The 24,157-nt window shown below is 38.5% G+C and overlaps 1 protein-coding gene across 3 annotated transcripts in view; it reads left to right on the top strand.

Annotated features, from left to right (window-relative positions):
• Window positions 1-7,000: 7,000 nt before the first annotated feature.
• The window catches only part of RB1CC1 (RB1 inducible coiled-coil 1), a 97,578-nt gene continuing 80,421 nt past the window's right edge, over window positions 7,001-24,157 (top strand). For all 3 annotated transcript variants that reach the window (XR_002482438.1, XM_008066372.2, XM_008066373.2), the window contains exons 1-5: window positions 7,001-7,130; window positions 18,752-18,866; window positions 19,817-19,926; window positions 21,671-21,797; window positions 21,962-22,132. Coding sequence is in view for 2 of the 3 variants with exons in the window: in XM_008066372.2 (XP_008064563.1) it covers window positions 19,856-19,926; window positions 21,671-21,797; window positions 21,962-22,132 (369 nt within the window). In the remaining variant the exon portion in view is untranslated. The remainder of the gene's footprint in view (window positions 7,131-18,751; window positions 18,867-19,816; window positions 19,927-21,670; window positions 21,798-21,961; window positions 22,133-24,157) is intronic.

Consider the following 24,157-nt stretch of genomic DNA (forward strand, 5'->3'; position numbering starts at 1 on the left):
TTCGTCCCGACCCGGAGTGCGGAGATCGGTGTAAAGTTACTCCCGGGCATGACTCAGCCTCCGCCCGCCGCGGCGCCGGGTTGGGGATGGGGCGTGCTCGCGGATTTCACAACTTCTGCCGGTGGGAACAAACATGCATGCCCCGGCCGGAGAGACGGCCGCTTCCGAGTGGAACGTCTCTGTCGTTTCTCCCACCGCCCGGCGGATGGGGTGTGTTGACTGTCGTCAGTTTCGTAATCCAGGCTTTTCGGTCCTGACTCCTGAAAGCGTGGCGGTCCCTTGAAGCGGTGCAGGCCTGGGCGCGAGGAAGACGAAGGTGCTCGCTTTGATAGAGAGTGACGTCCCTACGAGACATTCAGCTAGGTGGGAATGCTCCCGAGTCTGATGTAAACATTGCAGGTGTGCTTGTTTGCTAGCCATTTTATCGGGCAGTTTCCCAAGTTTGTGTGTGTTGGTAGGACTTGTGTGGTTTCTCTGAAGGTAGCGACTTGGGAGAAGGTTTTTGGTTTAAACAGACGTGAGTGTGTGTTTAACCAGGAATGAGGCCACGTTTCAGGAGACTATCAAAAGAGGGTCTTTTCATTTCTGTTCGGTATGCGTGCGAGATGGAGAGGGACTAGTGAGAGAAGTGGCTGATTTCGCCTTTTGGATTGTTGGACCTGTAAGCGGACCATTACTAGACGTGTGGAAATATTTTTGCTTTTTGTGTTTAAGATTGCAACAGAATGTGGCCTACATGAACGTGTTTTCTCATTCCTGGAAGGAGTACACCTCTCATGTTTAGGTTTTAGTGTTTGCGATTGTGTGTGTCAAGGATGCTTTAGGCACACACTGTTTATTTACATTGATAAATATCAGTTCGTGAAAATGGGATATGGACTCAGGCCATGTTTTAAAAGTAATTTTATTTAGTCCATTTGAATATTTTATATTAATCAAGTTTGTGGTTATTTATGGACCTAGTCCTGGATATACTTCTTTCTGGATGGCGCAGAAGACAATGAAGCAGTACTCTTGTCCTGAAAGTTTTTTTGGCCCTCGCTGACAGATACGAGACCATAATGCATGACAGATTGACTTCTAGCAAATCAAAATTATAAAGGCCAGAAGATTGGCAAACACAAGACCCTTGCTTTTGAAAGCCACAGTTTTGAACCTAAAGTTGGATTATGTAAATTTGTGAAGAGCTTTTGTTTGGTCTCTAGTATTGAGATGATCTTTAAATTTTTTATTTATGCATCCAGCAAATATTTGAGCACCTTTATGCCTTTGCAGATGTATATGTTGTATGAATATATATTTTTAAAGAATGCTAGTGAATTTTCCTCGTTCAAGTAATGGTATTTTCTAATACCATTCTAATACTTTTCTTTCTTTTTTTTAAAATTTTATCTTATTTTAAAGATGTGGGGTACAATTCAGGGTTAGGTATACAAATGTTGATTATGCAGCTACCCTCATTACACTTTTCCCAAGAAACCCAAGTGAAAATCTAGCAATTCTTCTCCATACACATTCACCAATCTGGTATTTTCTAACCTCGATTTCTTTTGTAATAATGCCCAAGAAACTCAAGTGAAAATCTAGCATTCTCTTTTCACACATATTCATGATTCTTTCATTATTTGTTTACCCCAGTGAGACCTTTGAACCTATTACTATGAGAAAGAAATTGTCCTTGCCTTTTCAAAGAAGGAATTGGAATCTTTAGTGCCATGATGAGTGTTGCTGCCGATTTGTAGGAAGGGCTTTGAGTTTTCATGGGATGCAAGAGGGTATGTTGGGAAGAAGAACAGCATCAGTTGCCCTGCCTCTCTTGAAAGATGTCCTGGTCACGTCCCAGGTGGTGGTGGTGGTGGTGGTGGTGGTGTTTTGAGTCTGTGTCTCACTCTGGCCCAGGCTGGAGTGCAGTGGCATGCCCTCGGCCACCGCAGTTTCAACATGCTGGGCTCAAGTGATACTTCCATCTCAGCTTTCCAAGTAGTTGGAACTACAGGTGTGTGCCACCATGCCCAGCTCATGATTTATTTTATCGAGAGACAAGGTCTCACTATGTTGCCCAGGCTGGTCTCAGGCACCTGACTTCAGGCAATTCTTTCACATCTGCCTTGGGAAAAGTGTCGGGATTACAGATGTAAGCCACTGCACCCATCCATGTCACAGAGTTTTGACAGGTATTATGTGCTGGGGACTCAGCAGTGAACAAACCAAAATTCCTGTTGTCATTTGAAAAAATATTGAGTTAAGAGAGTGGTACCTGCTAAGGATAAAAAAATACAGCAGGGAAGGAAGAATTGGGCATAGTGAAACTTTAGTTAAGGTGAGCAGGGAAGACCTCAGTGATTGGCTTTTGAATAAATACCCAGTGGAAGTAGGAACTAAGTGTGACTCTCTCAAGAAACGATGGTTTTGGCAGAAGAGATAGTAAATGTGAAGGCTCTGAGATACATGGCATATGCAAAGAAAAATCAAGAGGTTACTGAGACTGGAAAGATATTGAGTAGGAGAGCACTAGTAGACTCTACAGGTATATTCAGGCTTCGTATGTCATAAGTAAGGAAACTAATGTACTCTAACCCTACATGTACATACAAAAGACATAATGGAAGTGAGTTCCAGTAGACCCAGTGTGGATGAAAGGCATTGGAGCCAAATTCATTTCTGAAATGTTACTTGACCTTTGCAGCACACTCTTAGCTTCAGCAACATAACATTGAACAAGAGAGACATTTATGTCTATGTGTATATTTATTTTTAGGAAATGGTGAGCCATTGGAAATTTTAAAGGAGGTAAATGGCAGATGCAGATTGTTTTGAAGTGGGGGAATAGATATATAAGGCTAGACAAGCAGATTGTGTGGTGCTAGGTTGAGGAGTGTTTACATAACTCACATAGATAAAAGAATGTAAACATTATTTATCACATTTCTCTGATTTGTTCTTTTATTATGGACCTACTAAACTTCATTTGTCTGTAAACTGTACTCCTGTTGTCCAGGGCCCTAAGAGGATGGCATTTCTTTCCATCTTTCTGTAAAGTTCAGATTCTGATGAATTACTTTTTGCAAGTGCAGTTCTTGAGTGTCTCCGAGCACCCTTTCTTTCTTCCTAGTTTTTTCTGCTTTCACAACTGTTTAGTGAGTGCTCTGAAGATTATAGAATAACAGTTTTCCATCCATGATTTTACTCTTTTGAATTCTCATATTTTATTGGCTTGTAATTACACTAACAGATGAAAATAATTGTGATCTGTTTCCTTTTTTTTGGTTACTTATTTGGGACTATCCACATTTTTCCCCTTTATATTCCATACATAATTGGTCAGTAACTGTCTTGCATTATCTGTTGAAATATTAATCAAGTCAGAACCATACTGTTAAAATACATGGTTTTTGGTCATTGTTTTACTGCAAATGCCAGATTTGCACAGGCGTTTTTGATAATTCCTTGTATGTTTAGAGATTGTTTTGTAGAATGAAGCTAATTAAGTATTTGCGATATAGATAATTTTGGTTTTATTTTGTTCTCAGTATCTATTATAAATTAAAGCACATAACTAGCAAATTTTCACTAAAATTATTCACTTTATATGGTTTTTATGAATAGCAGGACACCAGAATATGTAGTACATTTACGTGTACTGATAGAATGGTTTCCATATTATTTTATACAGTTCAAGCAAGTTGCATTAATAACATGCATGGCATTATCTCATTTTTATAAAACCAAATTGTCTGTATATGTGTATATATACACACACTTCTTGTATACGTAAGGAAAAACATCTGAAGGATGTACTCCAAACTGTTTGTTTTAGAAATATTCCTGTTCTTCTATTTTTACCTTCTTGTTTGCTGTTTGGGGGCACCAGCTTGCTAAATACTATCTCTTCATTTGGTGAAGTTGCTTGACTGGCTGCAGACAAGGCATATATTTAGGATATTCTGAACTTTTATGAGAAAGGTCTTCTTTTTGGGAATGTGAGGAAGATGCCTGACCTACTCATCTTTCCTTCTTTTTTTTTCTTCTTTTCCTGTTGGCAGAGACAGTAGGATCAGATGGGCATGCGTCTGATTTGGCAAGACCAGTTTTCAGTCCCCAGGCAACCTAGACATTCCATTTTTAGAGGGTAATATTTTTACTGATGAAACAGATAATGACCCCTCAATGAAGGCAGATTGCTGAGAATTGCAAGTTACAGAATTAATCATTGAACATTATTCCCAATTGTTTTATTCTCTATGAAACTTTTAGTCCTAAAATTTATGTGACTTGAAAGCAACTTGAAGGTATTTGTATTCCAAGCACCTAGCACAGTGGCTTATATTAGATTCAACCAATTATTGGGTGAATAGTGAATGAATGTGTTCAGTTTTGGAGATCAGAAATGGTCATCTGAGGTTTCCCCCTTTCATTCTTTCCAAGTAAGGAAGCTGATTCTAAATTTTGAATATATTGTAATAGTGGACAGTAAGGCTGAAAAATGACTGACCTAATCATCATAGTGGTAGTCTTTCAAAAAAAAAAATTGTAAATCTCCAATTGAAAGTTGGATAGACAGTTTTTTTATGAGTATGTGAGATGCTTTCTGGTTCTTTTCCTTATATACGGGTTCTGTTGTTATCCCTGCACACCTGGAAACATGCAATGGGATCAGTATTTTTGAAACTATACCTCCTTTGTCCCTCTGCTTTATAGCTGACTCTATCCCAGAAGGATTTAGGAGGAGCAAATGTTCTCTCAGAATGTGATACAGGTTCTTCCCCACTCCCTCTCCCCACATACGATAATCCCTACTACCTTATATAACGAGTTCAGAGCCTTGCAAATTAAGAGAAAAAGGAAAAAATACTGTAGGCCACCTGTGATAAAGGAAGACTTTCCAGAAGTAATAAGAAGATCATACTTGGACTTTTAAGAATGAATAAAATTCAGATAAGTGGAGGTGGGGGAATTTTATCTGGGAGGAATATGTAAAGTGAAGGTATAGCTTTCATGTTAGGGAGTAGTTGGTGATAACTTCTACAAAGATAAGCTGGGATTAATTATGAAGTTAATTGGATTCTGGAGGTTAATTAAAGTCATAGTTGCCACCATTTAAAAAAACTTTTATTGTATTCCTAGCACTGTAAAGGATTTGACATAGTTGTTACTATCCTTCTCACTTACTCTCTAAAAGGTATCAGTTCAGTTTATAGATCACAAACTGATGTGTAGGGGTTATCTGACCTTCAGTGGAATAGATGAAATTCAAACACAAGTAAATCTTGTTCCAAAGTCAGCCATTTTAATGATACTTTAGCGCCTGTCAGATCGGTAAATTCACATGCCTAGAGGGGTGGGCAGATAATATGATTAAGTGAAACCTTTGGATACTGAACCACACAGGTCACAGAGTAAGGTATTTAGTTGTAGAGACAAACAGTAGAGCATATTGGGCTATTGGTTTGCTCTCTGCTATGGCAACAGTAGTAAGATGTTAAGGAAGATACTGAGGAGGGAAGCAGCCTGACTACAGTGGTTGTAACTGATAGTGTTCAAGAAGGGGATTGGAGCAGGATCGAGATTTAAAGGCAGAAAAGTTTGCAAGCTCTAAAGTAAAGACTGTCATCGAAAAACAAGGGATTGGATAAAAATGGGTAGGATTTGGATGAAATGCTTGAAGTTTTAGAGGTAGAATGATGTTTTATTGACAATGAAGAAATTATAGTTTCTTTGTTGTTGTTGTTGTTTCTTGGCTTTTGTATTTTTTGGTGGTTGTTTTTTGAGTCGAGTCTCTGTCACCCAGAATGGAACGCAGTGGAACGTTCACAACCACTGCAGCCTCCACCTGCTGGGCCAGGCGATCCTTTCGCCTCAGTCTTCCAAGTAGCTGGAACTGCAGGCATGCGCCACTTAGCCTGGATAATTTTTTTTTTTTAATTTATTGTAGAGATGAGGTCTTGCCAAGTTGCCCAAGCTGGTTTTGAACCCCCAAGCGCAGGCAGTCCTCTTGCCTTCACCTGCCAAAGTGCTGGGATTATAAGCGTGAGCCACCATGCCCGACTACGGTATAATTTTAAAGGAAAAGCACTGAGGGCCGGGTGCGGTGGCTCAAGCCTGTAATCCCAACACTTTGGGAGGCCTAGGAGAGAGGATTACTTGAGTCCAAGGGTTCGAGACCAGCCTGGGCAATTTGGTGAGACCTCATCTTTACAATAAATCAAAAAATTAGCTGGGTGTGGTGGCGTGTGCCTGTAGTTCAGTTATTTGGAGGACTGAGCCTGAGACCAGCAGATCAAGACTGCAGCGGCTATGAGCATGCCACTGCACTCCAGCCTGGGCAACAGAGTGAGACTCCAGCTCAACACAAAGCACTGAATTGATATGTACACACGTTGAGTTTGCAGTCATAGTAGGATTTCTAGTTTGAAGTATTTTACATCAGCTAGTGCTAGTTCTGAACTCAGGGCAGAGATCTAGAGTAGTTAAGAACAGTAACTAATGTTTGTTTGGTTTTTTTTTTTTTTTTTTGGTTTTTTTTTGTGTTGGAGTCTCATTCTGTTGCCCAGACTGGAGTGCAGTGACCGCTCCCGGCCACCGCAGCCTCAACCTGCTGGGCTCTGGCGATCCTTCCGCCTCAGCCTTCCAAGTAGCTGGAACTACAGGTGCGCACTGCCTGGCTAATTTTTTGATGTATTGTAGAGATGAGGTTTCCCCAAGTTGCCCAGGTGGGTCACGAACCCACGGACTCAGGCACTCCACTCACCTCAGCCTCCCAAGGCGCGGGATTACAGGCTGAGCCACCAAGCCCGGCTAGTGACTAATGTTTGTATTGCACTTTATAGTTTGCACATGTCTTCCCTGTATGAATATATTATTTGTAGATCCTTAAAACAACTGAATGAAAAAAAACTTGTTAGATGAAGTCAGTCAAGGTCACCTAGTTGGGGCAGGAATTGAATATAGATCTTTTGACTCTAAATCTCATTTTTGTTTGTTTTTTGTTTCACAGTTCTATTCTCTATGTCTGCATAAAGATAGCAAATGGAAAACTAGATATGAGTGACCATTTAGGGAAGACTGTTTGGCGTGGAGGTGGAGCAGAGTTTCTCTGGGACCTCAGATTGGGATTGAAAAGGGGAAAGCAGGTGGGAATCTCTTGTATTGCTTTCTTGGACTAGCTCTTCTAGGGCAGCAAATGCAGGTTTGTTATTACTTTGTCATGCAAGGAATGTTATCTTTTCCCTTTTAAAAAGTGGAGATGTGTTTTTTTTCACTCTGATTGTAAATGTGATTCTTAAGGGAAATAACAAAGTGAAAGTCCAGCCAGTGTTGACAAGATTGATGTTAAATTGTCCAATTTCTTTTAAATGCTTGTGCATACACAAATCACCCCTCTCATTAGTTATAAAATAAAAATAAAATCTACAAACATGATATCCTCTGTGACTTGTTTTTCTTACTAAAAAATATATCACTAATCAGTGTTGTACATCTAAATAAACATTTTTAAATTTCTAAATAATGTCACCTTGTATAGTTGCATCATAATTTATTTAACCAACGCCTGTTGATAATTTTGTAATTTTTCATTGTGAAAAGTAATGATGTATTGAAATTCATTGAGTATGTGTTTTTCTACACTTATCTCATTGGTTTCCAGCTCATTCCCAAAAGTATAATTGCTGGTTTACACATTTTAAATTTTGTTACCTATTGCCAGATTAGATCCCCTTAAGAGTTGTACCAATTTATATTTTCGTCAGAAACGTGTCAGTGGGCCCACTGTTAACTTGTCAACATTTAGTACTCATTTTGATCATTAGTAGTAATCTGAGGGGCGAAAAACTATCTTCCTAATGTTTTAGTTCTCTTTATTAAATATGAAAATAAATTCATGCTGTGGATTGCCATTTGTTTTAATACCATTGTTTGAGAAGTTTATCCTTTTTCCCAATTTGAAATTCTACCCTTTTTTTATATCTGTGTGTGCATATATAAATACATGTTTGGATCTTTTTCTTTTTAATATGTTATCTGTTTGTTAATGCACCACAGTCCCACAGTTCTAGCTTTTGTAAACTTAGAGTATGTTTGACGTGTTTTTACAGTTGTTTTTCCCTGTGGTATCTCAGTATTTATAGTTGGCCCTTAAGTGTTACTGTTTCAACGGGCAGGACCAAGAGTGTTTAAGCAGAAGATGCAATAGTAATTTTAAGAAAATCTTGTGCCACTTGTTGAGTTACTAACCCGTTACTTTTAATTTTGATTTAGTGTGCTTTAACTTGTGTAGTGTTAAGTATGGTTTAGTTTTATAAACGTTAAGAAAAGTTTTTTAATTGGACTCTCATCCTGTTGCCTAGGCTGGAGTGCGGTGACCTAATCACAGCTCACCGCAGTTCTACCTCCTAGGCTCAAGTGATCCTTCTGCCTCAGCCTCCTAAGTAGCTGGGACAGTAGGTGTGCACCACCACACCTGGCTTTGTGTGTGTGTGTGTGTGTGTGTGTGTGTGTGTGTGTGTGAGAGAGAGAGAGAGAGAGAGAGAGAGAGAGAGAGAGAGAGAGAGAGTGTGTGTGTGTGTGTGTGTAGAGATGGTGTCTCTATGTTGCCTAGGCTGGTCTCGAACTCCTGAGCTCAAGCAGTTCTCTTGCCTTTGCCTTTCAAAGTGCCGAGGATTACAGGCATGAGTGACCACTCCCAACCTGGCACTATCACCTTGGTTTTGACCTCATTTATTGACTGTCTCCTATCTCTAGGTAGTATGTTAGGTACTGTGGTATTTCAAAGAAAGATATAAGGCATGACTAGGTTTTCTTTAGCCAATTGCAATACAGTTTTAGAAATGTAAGATATTTGGCAAGTAGCAAAAGGAAAAAAAAAGGATGAACAGGTACTTACTTATGCTCTGGATACAAACACTTCATTAGTTGACATTTGAAGAATGGGGTATAAGTGCTTCATGAACAGACCATTGACAGCCAGTACATTGGAGAAGATGACAGAATATTTGTGAATTCTTGTTATATAATGGAAGTGGAACAACATGAGTAGAGGTATGAAAATCCAAGACTTATTCACCTCATGTCAGGAGATCAGTTTAAATGGTACTCAGCTTCATGTAATGAACCAAGTAAGGGAAATAGTGGACTGGACTATCAGTCTTTAGACTTATTCTTAATAGAACATTATTAGTTGAGAAGTAAAGTGACATTAAAAGAAAATCTAACAGATTAGTTGGTTGTGTACACCATGGTGAATTTGAAATGGAGTCTGCAGGTAGAAGTATAATTGCTGGTTTACACTGTTCAGATAGGTGATTGGCAGAGCCCAGGTATGCAGTAGTAAGCACTGAGTTAGATAGCTTAATGAGAATAAAGTGGAGGAGTGGGTACATAGACTTGATATTAACGCGGGGTCAAGGAGTACTTACTCACATATGATGTTAAACAACATTAAACCAAATTGATTGCCTTTTTTGTTGTTAACTTAAGAGCCTGGGAATACATTTGCTAATAAAGAAACTGTTCAACATTAGCTACTTGGATATGATCTCTCTGATACATTGAACTCTGCTTTGTTATTTACATAGACAACTGCTAGTAGTAGCCTAAGAGGACATTTACATTTGCTTATGACAGTCTGTTCATTCAGTTGATGATTTTGAGTGCTTTGTGTTGTGTCACAGAGTTTCTTCCTGCCCGTAGATAATATTTTGGAATATTTACTTTGAAATCGGCATTGTGCTAAATAAACTCTTGTTTTCTACAACACCCATATGAGGCGCGTATCATAAACATCCTCATTTACACATTTTAGACACATGCGTACTAACGAGGAAGGCTTTTATTTATTGTTTATTTTATTAATTTTTCTGAGTTGGAGTCTCACTCTGTCACCCAGGGTGGAGTGCAGTGGCACATGCACAGCCACCATAGCCTCTATCTGCTGGGCTCAGGTGATCCTTTCTCCTCAGCCTCCTGAGTAGCTGGGACCACAGGCATGCGCCACCATGCCCAGCTAACTTTTATTTGTTTGTTTGTTTATCTATCTATCTATCTGTCTATCTATTTATTTAGATTTAGAGATGAGGTCTCACCAAGTTACCCATGTCTTCTCGCCTCCACCTCCTAAAGTGCTGGGATTACAGGCACGAGCACCATGCCTGAGCGAGCTTTTTTTTTTTTAATCTACTTTTTCTCCTCTTGATTATAAAGCCTTGTAACTCATGGATCAGCTGAGAAGATGCGTTTGATAGAACTTTGTAACTTTGACTTAGAGTGCTCAAGATTGTTCTCTTAGGTCTTAGGACATTTTTAAATTAGAGAATTCAGAACATTAGCATGAATACATATTTTATTCATCCTGTTACCCTTTTGTTTCACTTACACAAAAATTCTTATTCCCTTAATATATCCAATCTGTAAAACATGAAAAATAAAAGAAAAATTTCAGGTACCAGACACACTTATCTTGCTGTGAAGCTATTACATGACCACCTAAAAACTAGTAGTTCAGGACTGAAATAACAACTCTAGCTAGACTAGTTTTTTTTTAAAAAAAGACTTTAGTGGTGTAGGAGCTAAGGTAAAGAGGAGAGAATTTGAGATCAGGCAGTTTAAGGAAGAGTTCAGGTGATAGAAAAGTGATGATCTGTGTGAACAAAAGTAGGGCTATATTTCCCCACCCCCTTTTTTTTTTTGAGTTGGAGTCTCACTCTGTTGCCCAGACTGGAGTGCAGCGACCGCTCCCGGCCACCGCAGCCTCGACTTGCTGGGCTCCGGCAATCCTTCCGCCTCAGCCTTCCGAGTAGCCGGAATTATAGGCACGTGCTACCACACCCGGCTGATTTTTTGATTTATTGTAGAGATGAGGTCTCGCTGCCCAGGCGGGACTCGAACCTGTGGGCTCAGTCAGTCCACTCACCTCAGCCTCCCAAAGGCTGAGCCACTGAGCCCGGCCCCCCCTTTTTTTTTTTACTGGGACGGAGTGCTCAGGCAAGAGAGAAGACTACACTCCTTTCCCATTTACTGTTAGTATTATAGACTTGTTCCTTCATACACGTTGTTATATAGGATTGTGCAGTCCTTCAGGGAGACCAGTTTTGTCACTCTCCCTAAACAGCTATCTTGAGAATCTTATACACAGTATTTACGTAACCGAATGTTGTTGCTAGGCTCTCTTGAGTGTCACCTAGGTCAGCATTCCTTCTAATGCAATAACAGATTCAGGGAAATTCAGCTCAAGTAAAGATTTCATTTTTCATGCCTGTGGTGATTTTAGTTAAACAGTAAAGCTGAATGTTTAGTCTGAGAATAAGAAAATTTTGAATATCCTTTATGTTAGTTAGATGTTGGTGCAAAATGGAATTTGATCTGTATGTTTCTTCCCACTTGATTTAATTAGTACCAACATTTTGCTGGTGCTATCTGTCCACTACCCAACTAACTGTTCTTTTCTTTTGCCTTATTTCATTTATTTTTGCTGGACCAACTTAAAACAAGTATCATTTTATACATTAATTTATCAGAATTCTTTTTTTAAATACAGTGTTAGTATCATCCAAACTAAAGTAATAATAATAATAATTACTTAGTATGATCTGATGCCTAGTCCTTACTTAAATTTTTCACATTTATCTAAAACATGTCTTTTTACAGTTGTTTTGATTCAGAACCCAGACAGGTACACACAATGCATTTGTTTATTCTGTGACTGTCTTATAATTACAACTTTATCATAGCGAGAGGATATAAATTAAAATCTGGCAGAGGAAGATATGCAGAGAGCAGAATCTTAGAAAGGGTCCAAACTCAGAGCTTCTGGTGATTATCACCAGCGAGTCATAGATAGCATTACCTCCTCTCAGTCACTATGTGTGATAATCCACAGAGTGCTGCTGTCTAGGGAAGCTCATCTGAGTCTTCAGTGTCCAAAGTTTTTATTGGGGCTTGGTCATGCACTGTTTGCATGGCTGACCTGTAGTCTTTGTGTCTTCCTAGAAATCAGACTATTGTCTTTAGTCTCTTGTTCCTCTGAAGTTCAAAACTAAACGGATATATGTCATCGTAAATAACACTGTTCATGGCCAAAGACCCCAGACAACACATATGTGACTGAGGAATGGCAGCTCTCACAGAAGTGGCTGCAGTTGCTCAATCTTTAGAGGAGTCACACACCTTCTCTGCAAAGGGCCAAGTAGTTAAGTACTTTAGACTTTGCTGTCCAGGAGGCAAAACTGAGGCTTTTATGTGGATGCTTCTATAATAAGCGGGAAAACTCTTGCCACCTAGGATGGTGGACTAGATTTGTACTGAGTGGCATGAGTTAGAGACCTTCTCTGGATCCAGAGAGACCAGAGAGGGTTATGGGCCTGGCAGCCTGAGAATGGAGCCCAACCCCATTTTACTTTTTGCCCAGAAAATAGAATTTGAATCACTCTTCTCTTCCTGAAAGCCTGGTGGGTGGTCATATGGCCTGTTGGGTCTCCTGCTCCAGGGCTGAGATTCTACTCCTGCCCTGCGATTGCCAACAGGAGCAGCAGAATCTCCTGTGTGTGGGTGGCCCCAGTGTGTGCCCTGAACAGCAGAAGGCAGCACTTTGAGGGAAGTGGATGGCGTGCAATGGGAGGTCCCTGTCAGGCCCTGTTCTTCTTGACTGCCGCAGGTAGGTTCTCTTCTGTATGTTTCTTTAACTGTGAAGGTTTTCAGTGTACACATTTCTAGAGACTCCCACACTGCCAGGGTGACCAGACATGGAAGAATTTCTACTCTCTGCCACGTGCCATGATCACCTTTTCAGTTATGGACCCAAGGAGTCTTGTTCTCCCGGTTCTGGGTCCAGGTGATTTATTAAATAGTGATTTTGCCTTCATTTGAAAACCTTATCTTGTCACGTTTCAGGGTGTTCTGCCATCCCACTCATCCTACCTAATATTGCAAGGGTATTTGTGTGTGTGTGTGTGTGTGTGTGTGTGTGTGTGTGTGTGTGTGTGTGTTTTGTGTTTAGAAATGTGAATATTTAAAATTGGTCACATGATGGAAGAAATGGGAAAGAGGGAAGAAGGGAAGTATTGGGATTTCTAAAGTAACAGTAAAATGCCAAGCCATGAAATGTGCTTCTCATATGCAGTCACACGGAAGGAGTCTTAACAAAGTAGTTCCTGTTCTTTTTTCCTCCTTGAACCAGCCACGAATTTTAAGCCTGGTGATACTGCTTTCTTGCTATGTGACTTTAGGATTTAACCAAACTTCTTTGAGCCACAGTTTTGTCATTGGAATAACAGAGATAATAGTAACCTTTTTCACAGTAGGATTTGCGAGACTATCAAGTATTTGATATATTCCTAACTTCATGTTTCCAATCACTAATAGCTGTTGCTATGCCAACAATATCATCATCTCTGAAGCGGAAATATATATTTGGAATTTAATTTTTGTTTTTACTTAAAAATAAATGCTAAATTTGTTCACTTTTCTTCCTGAAAATGGCTATTATTTTGTATGGCTCTGTGTATAAGTTTAAAATGTTTATGTTACCCACTAGAATGTTAAGCGTCATGAGAGCAGGCATTTATTTTCTGTTTTATTCTGAAAGCTCAGAAAATGCCAAGTACATCCTAGATTCTCAAGTGATATTTTTGTTGAATGAATGTAGTAAACTGACCTGTGTTCAAACCCCTGAATCCTTTGATTACAGAGTTTCTGCTTTTAGGCAAGTTGGATAACTTACATGCTTTATTACTCATCTGCAAGTGGAGACAATAATAATATGAAGTCTTACATGTTATGGTAAATGAGGTAATAACATACAGAACTGCCTGGCATAATGACTGGTATGTAATTAATCATTCATAAGTGTTAGCAATGATTATTATTTTTTTTATGTGCCATATACTTAGGGCTTATGCAAAAAGTAAGAGCATTTATGTCCATGAATGCTACAAACTTGACATTTTCTCACAGACTACCGGCACTGGAACCCATAGGAAAATGATACCTGATCTTACTAGTTAGATTTTTCTCAACCCCATTCTGGGGTAGACCATTGGTAGCTGGCAGTTAATAAGGCTATAGAGAGTAAAGACTCAGAAGGAGATTCTGATGAAAGATGCCAGTTCCTGTAGCAATAAACAATGGATGAAAATATGAGAAAATGATATTGTCATTAACATCACTTAGGAACTGTTAGAAATGAACTTCAGTGACAAATAGTTGTGTCAACTGTGCTTATATAGTGGAGTCAACTTTTTTTTTTTTTTTTTTTGAGCCCAGGCTGGAGTGCAGTGGCACATTCACGGCCACCCCAGTGTCAACCTGCTGAACTCCAATCCTTCTGCCACAACCTTCCAACTAGCTGGAACTACGGGTGTGCACTACCATGCCTGGCTAATTTTTTTGATTTATTCTTGAGATGATGTCTCGCCAGATTGCCCGGGCTGGTCTCGAATCTGTGGACTTAGGCCATCCTCGCACCTCGGCCTCCCAAAGTGCTGGGGTTGCAGGCTTGGGCAACGCCCCCAGCTTTTGTTCTTGTTTAATGCTGCTCTCTCCTTCAAGACTATGAACTTCATGATCATGTCTGTTTTTCCCCACAGAACACTCAGTCCTGGCACATAAGATCAATGAGTGTTGGTTGGATTTGGATCAATGAATGAATGAATGAACTTTCCTTCCATTCTTGTCACCATTCTTTTGCTACCTAATCTTTCAGAAGACAAAATGGCTCCTTTAACCTATAAGATAAAGTTTTGGAATTTGACACTCATTCACTTGTTCATTCACCACATCTTTACTGGCTGCAATCTTGGGATTCCCTGCTTATCTGTGAATTCCTCTTGTCACCATTGCTCAGATCCGCATACCTTTTTCTAGATCTGTACCTTCTGGCCAGTCTCCTCTTGTTCAATTTTGTGTCTTCCACATTTCTCTGCCACTCCACATATTTCTTAGAAAGTGTCACATCTACGACCTACTTTGCCTGACTGCAGATATTTCCTTTTCACCCCTCCTTATTTTATATCTTCAATGCGTGTCCCTTGTGCATAAAAATCTGTTTTGTTGGATTCATTATTGAGTGTTTGTCTTAGGCATTTTGCTGAATGCTTTAGATATATGTTGTCTTACTTAATCTGTAAACTAACTCTTTAAGATGGGATTATCATTTTTTCTAGTAGTTGTGATTTATAGTGGTCCAGGAAATTTATCTTGTTCCCTGCGACTTTCTATGTCTAGTATAGTGCCTGGTACATACTAGGCAGTCTGTGAATGAATAGCATTCAAGCTCATCGATAGTCAAAGATGACATGTGAACATTAAATAGTAAAATATTAATGCCAAGCATTTGAAAACATGAGGCTGGACAGGACATATTGACCTTGTTGACTGGGTAGATTGCCTAAGAGTATAAGTTGGTAAAAGAAGCTATTTTATTTTTTGCTATAATAGTCTCAAAATATATGAATCCTTTGACCTAGCAGTTTTATTTGCTTCCAAGACTCTATCTGGTGGAAATAATTCTGAACGCAGGGGGAAAATAAATAAGTCTTTGAGATTTAAAAAAAAAAAAACCCTCTTCCCCCCAGAGGTAGTAAGTAAATCAATTATAATGAATTTATAAGATAGAATGCTTTTAACCACCAATATTGATGATTATGAAGCCTTTGCAACAATATGAAAAAGCGCTTATATGTGAACGAAAAGTAATTATATACATAAGTCAGGATAGACTTCATAATGCTATGGTATGAAATCCTCAGAATTTTAGCAATGTAATGTTTTTCTCTAACACATGTAATGCCCATCAGGAGTTGGCAGAGGGAAGATCTTGCTTATTGTTACTCAGAAACCTCAGCTACTTGTCACTTTAATCTGTTAGCCTCGTAGTCACTTTCCCTTATTCATGTAAAGATATGGTATTAGTCTGCAGTATAATAGGAAATATATTTTAGTCCATTTGCTAGGTAGAACTTCTGGATCTGTTTAGTTGGGCTAAACCATGGGGGCTGCATTTGTAGAGAGTATCTGCATCACCCTAAATGGTCATGGTTGGAGGAGTAGGTTAGTGATGGATGGGCTCTGGAGCCTTATTGTCATGGAAATAATGATGTTGGAAAACCCAGGGGCTTTCCTTAGAGAACAAGCTGAAGAAATTCTGGGGTAGATGGATGTAGAATAATGCTTAGCTAGTGTTGGATTACTCATTTATTTTATTTAGAAATTATTCCAGAGCTACTTTTCCAGAAATACACAGTCCATCCTTTAAAGAAGCTGGCTGTTTAATAGAAGTGAGAAATATAGAAAGAAGCATCATAATGTATGCAGGCCTAGAAACACCTATAGAATGCTAATGAAGCGATTGATTCTGTGTGATTCAGTCTGTGCAAGAAAATGGTGGGAGGGTAGGGCAAGAGGAAAGAGTAATAACCCAGGCAGCAGAAGAAGAGAGCTCTAAGCAGAGAGTACTGCTCCTTGAAGGCGCAGAGACTAGCAGCTTGTTTTGTTCAGGGAGTTTGCACAGTGTGGCATTTGGAAGTGAAAAGTGTGGGTGGGGTGGGGAGATGAAGGAGAGAAATTGTGACAGAAAGGAAGAGGCCATATTATGTTTCTTCTCTTGAGTGTTATTGTAGTGATTAGTGGCCTGTAGTGGTAGAGTCGGACTGCCTTTTACTAACTAATCTATGACATTAACTCCCTAATTCTTAAGTTTCCTCATCTATAAAGCGAAGGTGACAGTAGTATCTGCTTTAGAGGATTCCTCTGAGGATCAAGTACAAATATTTAATAAAGTATGTAGAATAGTTTCCTGAGATTGAGTAAATACAAAATGGTAGCTGCTGTCATAAAAATCATAATCATCCTAAGTTTTAAGCAGCAGAAAAACTTGATCAACCTAGCATTTAGAAGATCTCTTTTGCAGGCAGTATAGAGGATGGTAGACTGGGATTGAGATATATATGTTCATGGTTGAGTAGCTTTTGTAAAAATATAGAGGAGGAGCCGGGCTCGGTGGCTCAGCCTGTAATCCTGCGCATTTGGGAGGCTGAGATGAGTGGATTGCCTGAGCCCACGAGTTCGAGACCCACCTGGGCAGCGAGACCTCATCTCTACAATAAATCAAAAAATCAGCCGGGCGTAGTAGTGCATGCCTGTAATTCCAGCTACTCGGAAGGCTGAGGCGGAAGGATCGTCGGAGCCCGGCAGGTCGAGGCTGTGGTGGCCGGGAGTGGCTACTGCACTCCAGTCTGGGCGACAGAGTGAGACTCCAACTCAAAAAAAAAAAAAAAAAAAAAAAAAATATATATATATATATAGAGAGAGAGAGAGAGAGAGAGAGGAGGGACAGTGAGAGTCTGATTTAAGGCAGTAGCAATTGGGATTAGAATATAGTGTCAGTCAGCAGCTAAGTATTAGACTTGACAGGACAGATTTGCTGATGTCTGTTAGAGGACCAAAAAAATCTAGTATAGTATGTGAGAGATTGGGTGAATGTAGATTTTGTCAACACAGAACAATAAGAAATGAAAATGAAGGAGATTTAGGGGCATAGAAGTTGAGTTCAGTTTCATAAACAGTCATATTGAAGAAATGCATATAGGAAATCAGTTTAGATTTGTTGAATTTGAGAGGGATTGGATGGATAGTTCGGGAGAGATTCGAGCTAAGTTTGGGAGTCAGCAGTCAGTGGTGGTGGTAGCTGCAGCAGTGGGAGTAAGTGAGCTGTAATGTAGAAAGGTGAGTAAGGAGGGCTGAGATCCCACCCAAACGTTGGAGAGTTGGCCTGTTATCTGCTCAGCACCATATTCTTTCTTTCACATCTCCCTAATAGCCATGCGATACGGCCATGCTGTATTAATTATCTATTGCTGAGTGAGGAATTACTATGGACTTGGCTGTTTGAGGCAACATAAATACGTTATTTCACAGATTCTGGTTGTGGCTTGACTGAATCTCTCACTTCTGGGTCTCTCATAAGTCCACAGTCAAGGTGCTGACCGGGGCCAGGGTCCAGTCTGAGACTCACCTGGGAAAGACCTGCTTCTGGGTTCATGTGGTTGTTGTCAGGATTCAGTTCCTTAGGGTTGTCAGGTTGATGCTCTCAGCTCCTTGCTCGCCATTGGCCAGAGGTCTCTCCGGTTCTCACCGAGTGGGCCTCTCCAGATGGTCAGCCGACTTCATCAAAGCCAGCAAGGGAGAGTTGACTGGCAAGATGGAAGTTATGATCTTGAGTAACAATCACGAACACGATAACCCATCACTTGCAATATTTTGCTGGTTAGAAACAGTTTCACAGGCCTCCATGCAGAGAGTAGGGGATTTCAGTAGAGTGTAGATACCAGGAGGTGGAGGTGGCACAGATAAGTGGTGCTATCTAACAGGCTGGCTGCTATGGGTGTCATTTTTATTCCTAGTTACAAAAGAGAGAACTGAAATAGTTGTCCAAGATAATAGTTACAAGTAATGGGCCACGACCAAACCCACGCTGTCTGACTCCACTGCCTGAGGTACTTCTTTACCATTGTAAGGACTGAGAAAAGGCTGTAGAAACAGAAGTTTTGGAGAATTTGTTGATGACTTTTGTTTGTCTTTAGTGGAATGATGTGGGTCTAAGTCATATGGTTAGGATTTCAGTGAATATGCAAGTCGGAAAAAGGCCCGAGTGGAAGTTATTTTTATAGATGGTAATTTTAAAAGGAGGAAGGGAACAGTAATCATATGTTGTTGTTTCATATTGAAATTGTCTCGATAATATCTATAAATTTTTCTTTTCCAGTTCTGTGAGTTTAACCAGTAACGCCATACAGTTGCCAATTTCAAGCAAAGCAAACATAAGCCAGTTTTAATCCGCTTTTTAAGAAACGTGATAGTCCTTTTCTCAGTGCCTGACGGTAAGTATCTACCTTTATAGCAGAGTTTTTGGTCTGTTTCATTTAAAATAATGATGCTGAGAACTGTAATTGTAAAACCTCATTTGCTTTTTTCTTCTCTGTAACTTAGAGATAACTTTAAGGCTCATGTGGAAAGAGCATAATAAAGTTACCTACTACTCTCTGGGAATTTATTTATAGTTCTTGTTCACCAACTTAATTATTCTTAGATATTTCACCTCCATTTGTTAAAAATGCTCGATCATGAAGTTATTCCTTTTATATGTCATTTTATAGATGAAGAAGTTTTATTTTATAGGTGAGGTTTAAACTTGGACACATTAATGGCAGAGTTGTTTTAAATCTGCTCATTTCCAGACCTGTACAGTTTTCTGCTGTTACACAAGGTAATATAACATAGGCCCAGAGTTTCTTATGGGACGTTTCTAGCTCAATATGGAGGTAGAACGCAGATTAAGAGTCGGGACTCATTTCCTTAATTTGCAGGTAGTGACAGCTCTTATTTGCTATTAATGAAGTTGAGCCTTAATACTGATATATATATATGTGCACACACATATATATGTATATATATATTTGTTTATTTTGAGGAAGAAATGGGGGAAGAACTTTTGGGAATAAGATGTTTGGCCAACTGTTTTGTTTTTAATAAGAAAGACAGTGTGAAATAGACGTGTATCAACTTTTATCAACCACTCATCTTTTATTTTTCCATAAAACAACATTTTTTCCCATGGTGGAAAAGTTGTACTTTTCACTAATCTCATAGTTTTTTTTTTAAAGCATCATGTTGAACTATCCAGTTAGTCATTTTAGACATCAAAACACATTTTGATTTTTTGTCATTTGTATAGTAAGACTGTGCTGTGTCTTAATGATGAAGGTATTTACATTTATAGTTGTGTTTGTAAAATATCACTTTTCTTGTTTTTTTCTGGTAACCATATCAGAGGGTGAGGTGTAAGCTCACAGAATCCAGAGAAATCATCATGAAGTTATATGTATTTCTGGTTAACACTGGAACTACTCTAACATTTGACACTGAACTTACAGTGCAAACGTGAGTTGTATTTCATTCTTTTCACTTTTGCGTTTTGTCTGCATGTAGAAAGTTAATGAGATACATTTGATTTTGAGAAAACTATTCCACTGTTAAAAAGAATAGTGTAGTTGAAGTCTTAAATCTTTTATGCCAACACATTACATTTATAATTGTCACTTTCTCTTAAATGATAGTTCTTTAAGTTGTGCTTTGTTTTACTTGCATGCATATAGTAGTTGTGATAAACAGACATACAAACTGATTTCAAATTGAAGCTATTATTGTAAGTACCTGTAGCCAATTGCCATTGTATATTTCACAAGCCATTGTTAAGAAAACTATTGCTAGCTTTATAAAACAACACATATCCACTTCCATAGTTTTTGAATATTTGTTTTTATTCCTTTGTATGAATAAAATCAGTAGGTTTGTTTTGTTTATTAATGAGTGAATAGGATAATTTTTAATATTTTTGATCAAATTAGTGGGGCTCAAATGTCTAATAATTTTCCAGCTTGCAGGGGTTTCCAGTATTTAACTAATGTATGTCCTCCTATATTTGAAAAGTGGGGAGAGCTGTCAAGGAAGGGAGGATACATATATTTTGAGGCCAAACAGGAAGGAAATAGGAGTAGTAAATATTATTTCCAAACCTGCTTTTTATAGAGGCATTATAGCAAAGACTTGGTAGCAAAACATAATAAACAACTGACACCGAGTTATTGTAAATAATTATAATTTTTGAAATTAATAACCTTTATTTTAAAAGTAAAATTATGAAATTTTCTTTTTAAAGAGATGAGGTGTAACTATGTTGCCTAGGCTGGTCTCGAACTCTTGGGCTCAAGAAGTACTCTGGCCTTGGTCTCCCAAAGTGCTTAAGATTATAGGCGTGAGCCACCACACCCAACCTGGAATTATTTTTTTTAAAGAATAATTTTCACTAAACAGTTTTACCTCTACATAAGTAGTTTTTTAGAAGATAGCAATAGAAATAAATTTTCACATGGTTTAGACTGACTGTAGTTTCTGGAATGTGATGTGGAAATTTTAACACAAATCCTGTGTTCTTGGGATTTTAAAAGACATGATACCAGTCTGAGCATGTTCCTTTGCTATGTTTTATAGAGAACACAAAAATAAATGTGTATATTACCTCTTTCATAGGTCCACTTTTATTTTATTTTTTTAGGCCCACTTTTAGATATGATACAATGGACAATTTATTTACCTAAGATTAGCTAGTTGATTATATAATCCAGTTAAAGATACAGGAATTTTTTTTTTAATTTGTTTCTGTGTTTCAGAAAAGTTTTAGAGTGAAATTCATTAACCTATCATATATATGTATTATTAAATTAATTAATTAATTTTTTGAGTTGTAGTCTGTCTGTGTTGAACAGGCCAGAATGCAGAGGCAATGACCATGGTCACTGCAGCCTCAACCTGAAGAGCTCAAGCGATCCTTCTGCTTCAGCCTTCCAAGTAGTGGGAACTACAGACTCGCACCACCGTGCCTGGCTAATTTTTTTGATTTATTGTAGAGATGAGGTCTCACCATGTTGCCCAGGCTGGTCTCGAACCTCCGGGCTCAGGTAGTCTTCTTGCCTCGCTCAGCCTGCCGAGGTGCTGGGATCACAGGCATGAGCCACTACATCCGGCCCAGATATCTTGATATAGTGCTAGTTTGAAAATAAAGTCACTGGGCAGATGTAAGTAATTGATTTGTTTCGTCTTTTTCTTTTCTTTCTTTTTTTTAAAGTGTTGCAGACCTTAAGCATGCCATTCAAAGCAAATACAAGATTGCTATTCAGCATCAGGTGCTGGTAGTCAATGGAGGAGAATGCATGGCTGCAGATCGGAGAGTATGTACTTACAGTGCTGGGACGGTACGTATCCAAGAATCCTTTCAAACAAAGATGCTCCAACTTTACACCAGATAGGGATCGGTGTTCAAAAGTAAGGTTTTTTTCACTTTATATATTGCAGACAATATGCATGCTCAGTATTTGTAATATTTCATTTTGGTTATTTCTGCTTTTCGAAAATACAGGATACAAATCCAATTTTCCTTTTTAACAAAGAAATGATCTTATGTGATCGTCCACCTGCTATTCCTAAAACTACCTTTTCAACGGAAAATGACATGGAAATAAAAGTTGAGGAATCTCTTATGATGCCTGCAGTTTTTCACACCGTTGCTTCAAGAACACAACTTGCAGTGGTAAGATATAAGCTAACCGATTGCTCCTAAAAGCATTAAAATCGAAATAGCATCACAGACTAAGTTGCATAGAAAGTATGCAAAAAATGTGAAACATAATAAATTTTTAAAATATTTTGTGGTTAATATATCTGTTTTTAAAACCTTAGGCCCTTACGTTGCTAGTCGTTCTACGTTGCTAACTACTGTATCTTAGAATAGAAAAGTTATCTTAAACATGATTTGGGTACCCTCTCTCTAAAATGATGATATGTAGATAATTACTCTTGAATATTCTTTAGTAAAGTAGGTATCTTAAAATCGATATAAACAAAGAGAGCTTACATCGCTCTAAAAATGTAATTCTTTATCCCATATATGTGGTTCTTAGAAGAAAATCAAGTTTCTTTTCCTTATATACCTCTTACACTGCTACTTGCCGTCCCTATGGATTGCTTCCCAGTCATTTGATTTTTCTTAACTTTCTGTTTACCTTACCATAATATCATTGACTATCATTAAGCTGTCAGTATAGTAAGCCACATTTTTACTTTCAGACGTAGAAAAAAATGTAATGTCTTAGAACCAATGAAATAACATTTTTTATCTTTTGTAAAAATGAATCAAACTGGGCGTACCTCATGTCTGTAATCCCAGCTTTAGGAGGCTGAGGTGAGAGGATTGCCTAAGCCCAAGAGTTCAGGACCAGCCTGGGCAATCTGTTGAGACCTGGTCTCTGCAATAAGTCAGAAAACTATCCAGGCATGGTGGTGCACACCTGTAGTCTCAGCTATTTGGAAGGCTGAGGTTGAAGGATCATCTGAGGTAGCTGTGATTTTGTAACTGCTCTCCAGCCTGGGCAACAGAGTGAGACGTTGACTCAAAATAAATAAATAAATAATATACAGATTACGTTACTAAACATTTGCTTTAGTTAGTCAAACTCTTTGTAACTAACCCATTTTTCACATGGGATACAACATAAAAAGGAAATAACTTCATCTGTGAGACATATTTTTTTAAACATTAAAGGGTGATTTTGAGAAGACAAAATTTTTATTTAATTTATTTTTATTATTTTATTTTATTTTATTTTTTGAGTTGGAGTCTCACTCTGTCACCCAGACTGGAGTGCAGTGGCATGCTCATGGTCACTGCAGCCTTGACCTGCTTGGCTCAGATGATCCTTCTGCCTCACCCTTCCAAGTAGCTGGAACCAGAAGTGCGCGCTACTACGCGCAGCTGATTTTTAAAAAAAATTTATTGTAGAGATGGAGTCTCACCATGTTGCTCAGGCTGGTCTCAAACCCCTGAACTCAGGCAATCCTCTTGCCTCTGGCTCCCAGAGTGCTGGGATTGCAGGTGTGAGCCCCCGCGCCTGGGTGAGAAGACAATTTTTAAAACCAATTCTGCAAACTGATTTTATGTAATAAATTTCTTTAGACTTGTTTTTTAATTTTTCTGAGAAATACAGATACTGTATTCTGATAGAGAATGTAATATTAATAAATATGATAATAAGGGATAACCAAGTAGGATATAGAATTTTCAAGTGACTAGAGAGATAAAAAGAACAAGTAAAGCTTGATTGAACAAACAAAAAGTAGATACTATGTATAGGGTATTCTTGAACTAGAAGAGATGTGACAATGCAGAGCCTAGAAATAACACATATATAACTTATTTTGGCACTGTCTAGTGTTGCAGGGTGACAAGTAGAAGCATTCTAAAGATTTTACCCATGGAAGGATTAAGAGAGAAGCAGGAAAGAATAAAGGGTTAGAGTTATGAAGTAAAGATATTTGATGGCCTAATATTCTTGAGAGGGGCTGTAAAGAGCAGCAGAAAAGAACTACAAATGAATAATAACTTCATTAATTTAACAAAAATCTAGGAAAGTAATAGCAAAAGTAAATTAAAGTGAATCCTTAAAATAATGTGATTAATGTAGTTCAGTATATCAGTGTTACTCTTAGTTTAGTCAGTATGTATGTTACTCTTAGTTTAGTTCTGCTAAAGTATGTAAAAGATAGGTATGCACAGAGC

This window comes from Carlito syrichta, unplaced genomic scaffold (genome assembly GCF_000164805.1).
Source record: "Carlito syrichta isolate Samal-C Ts95f unplaced genomic scaffold, Tarsius_syrichta-2.0.1 Scaffold308897, whole genome shotgun sequence".
NCBI classification, from domain to species: Eukaryota; Metazoa; Chordata; class Mammalia; order Primates; family Tarsiidae; genus Carlito; species Carlito syrichta.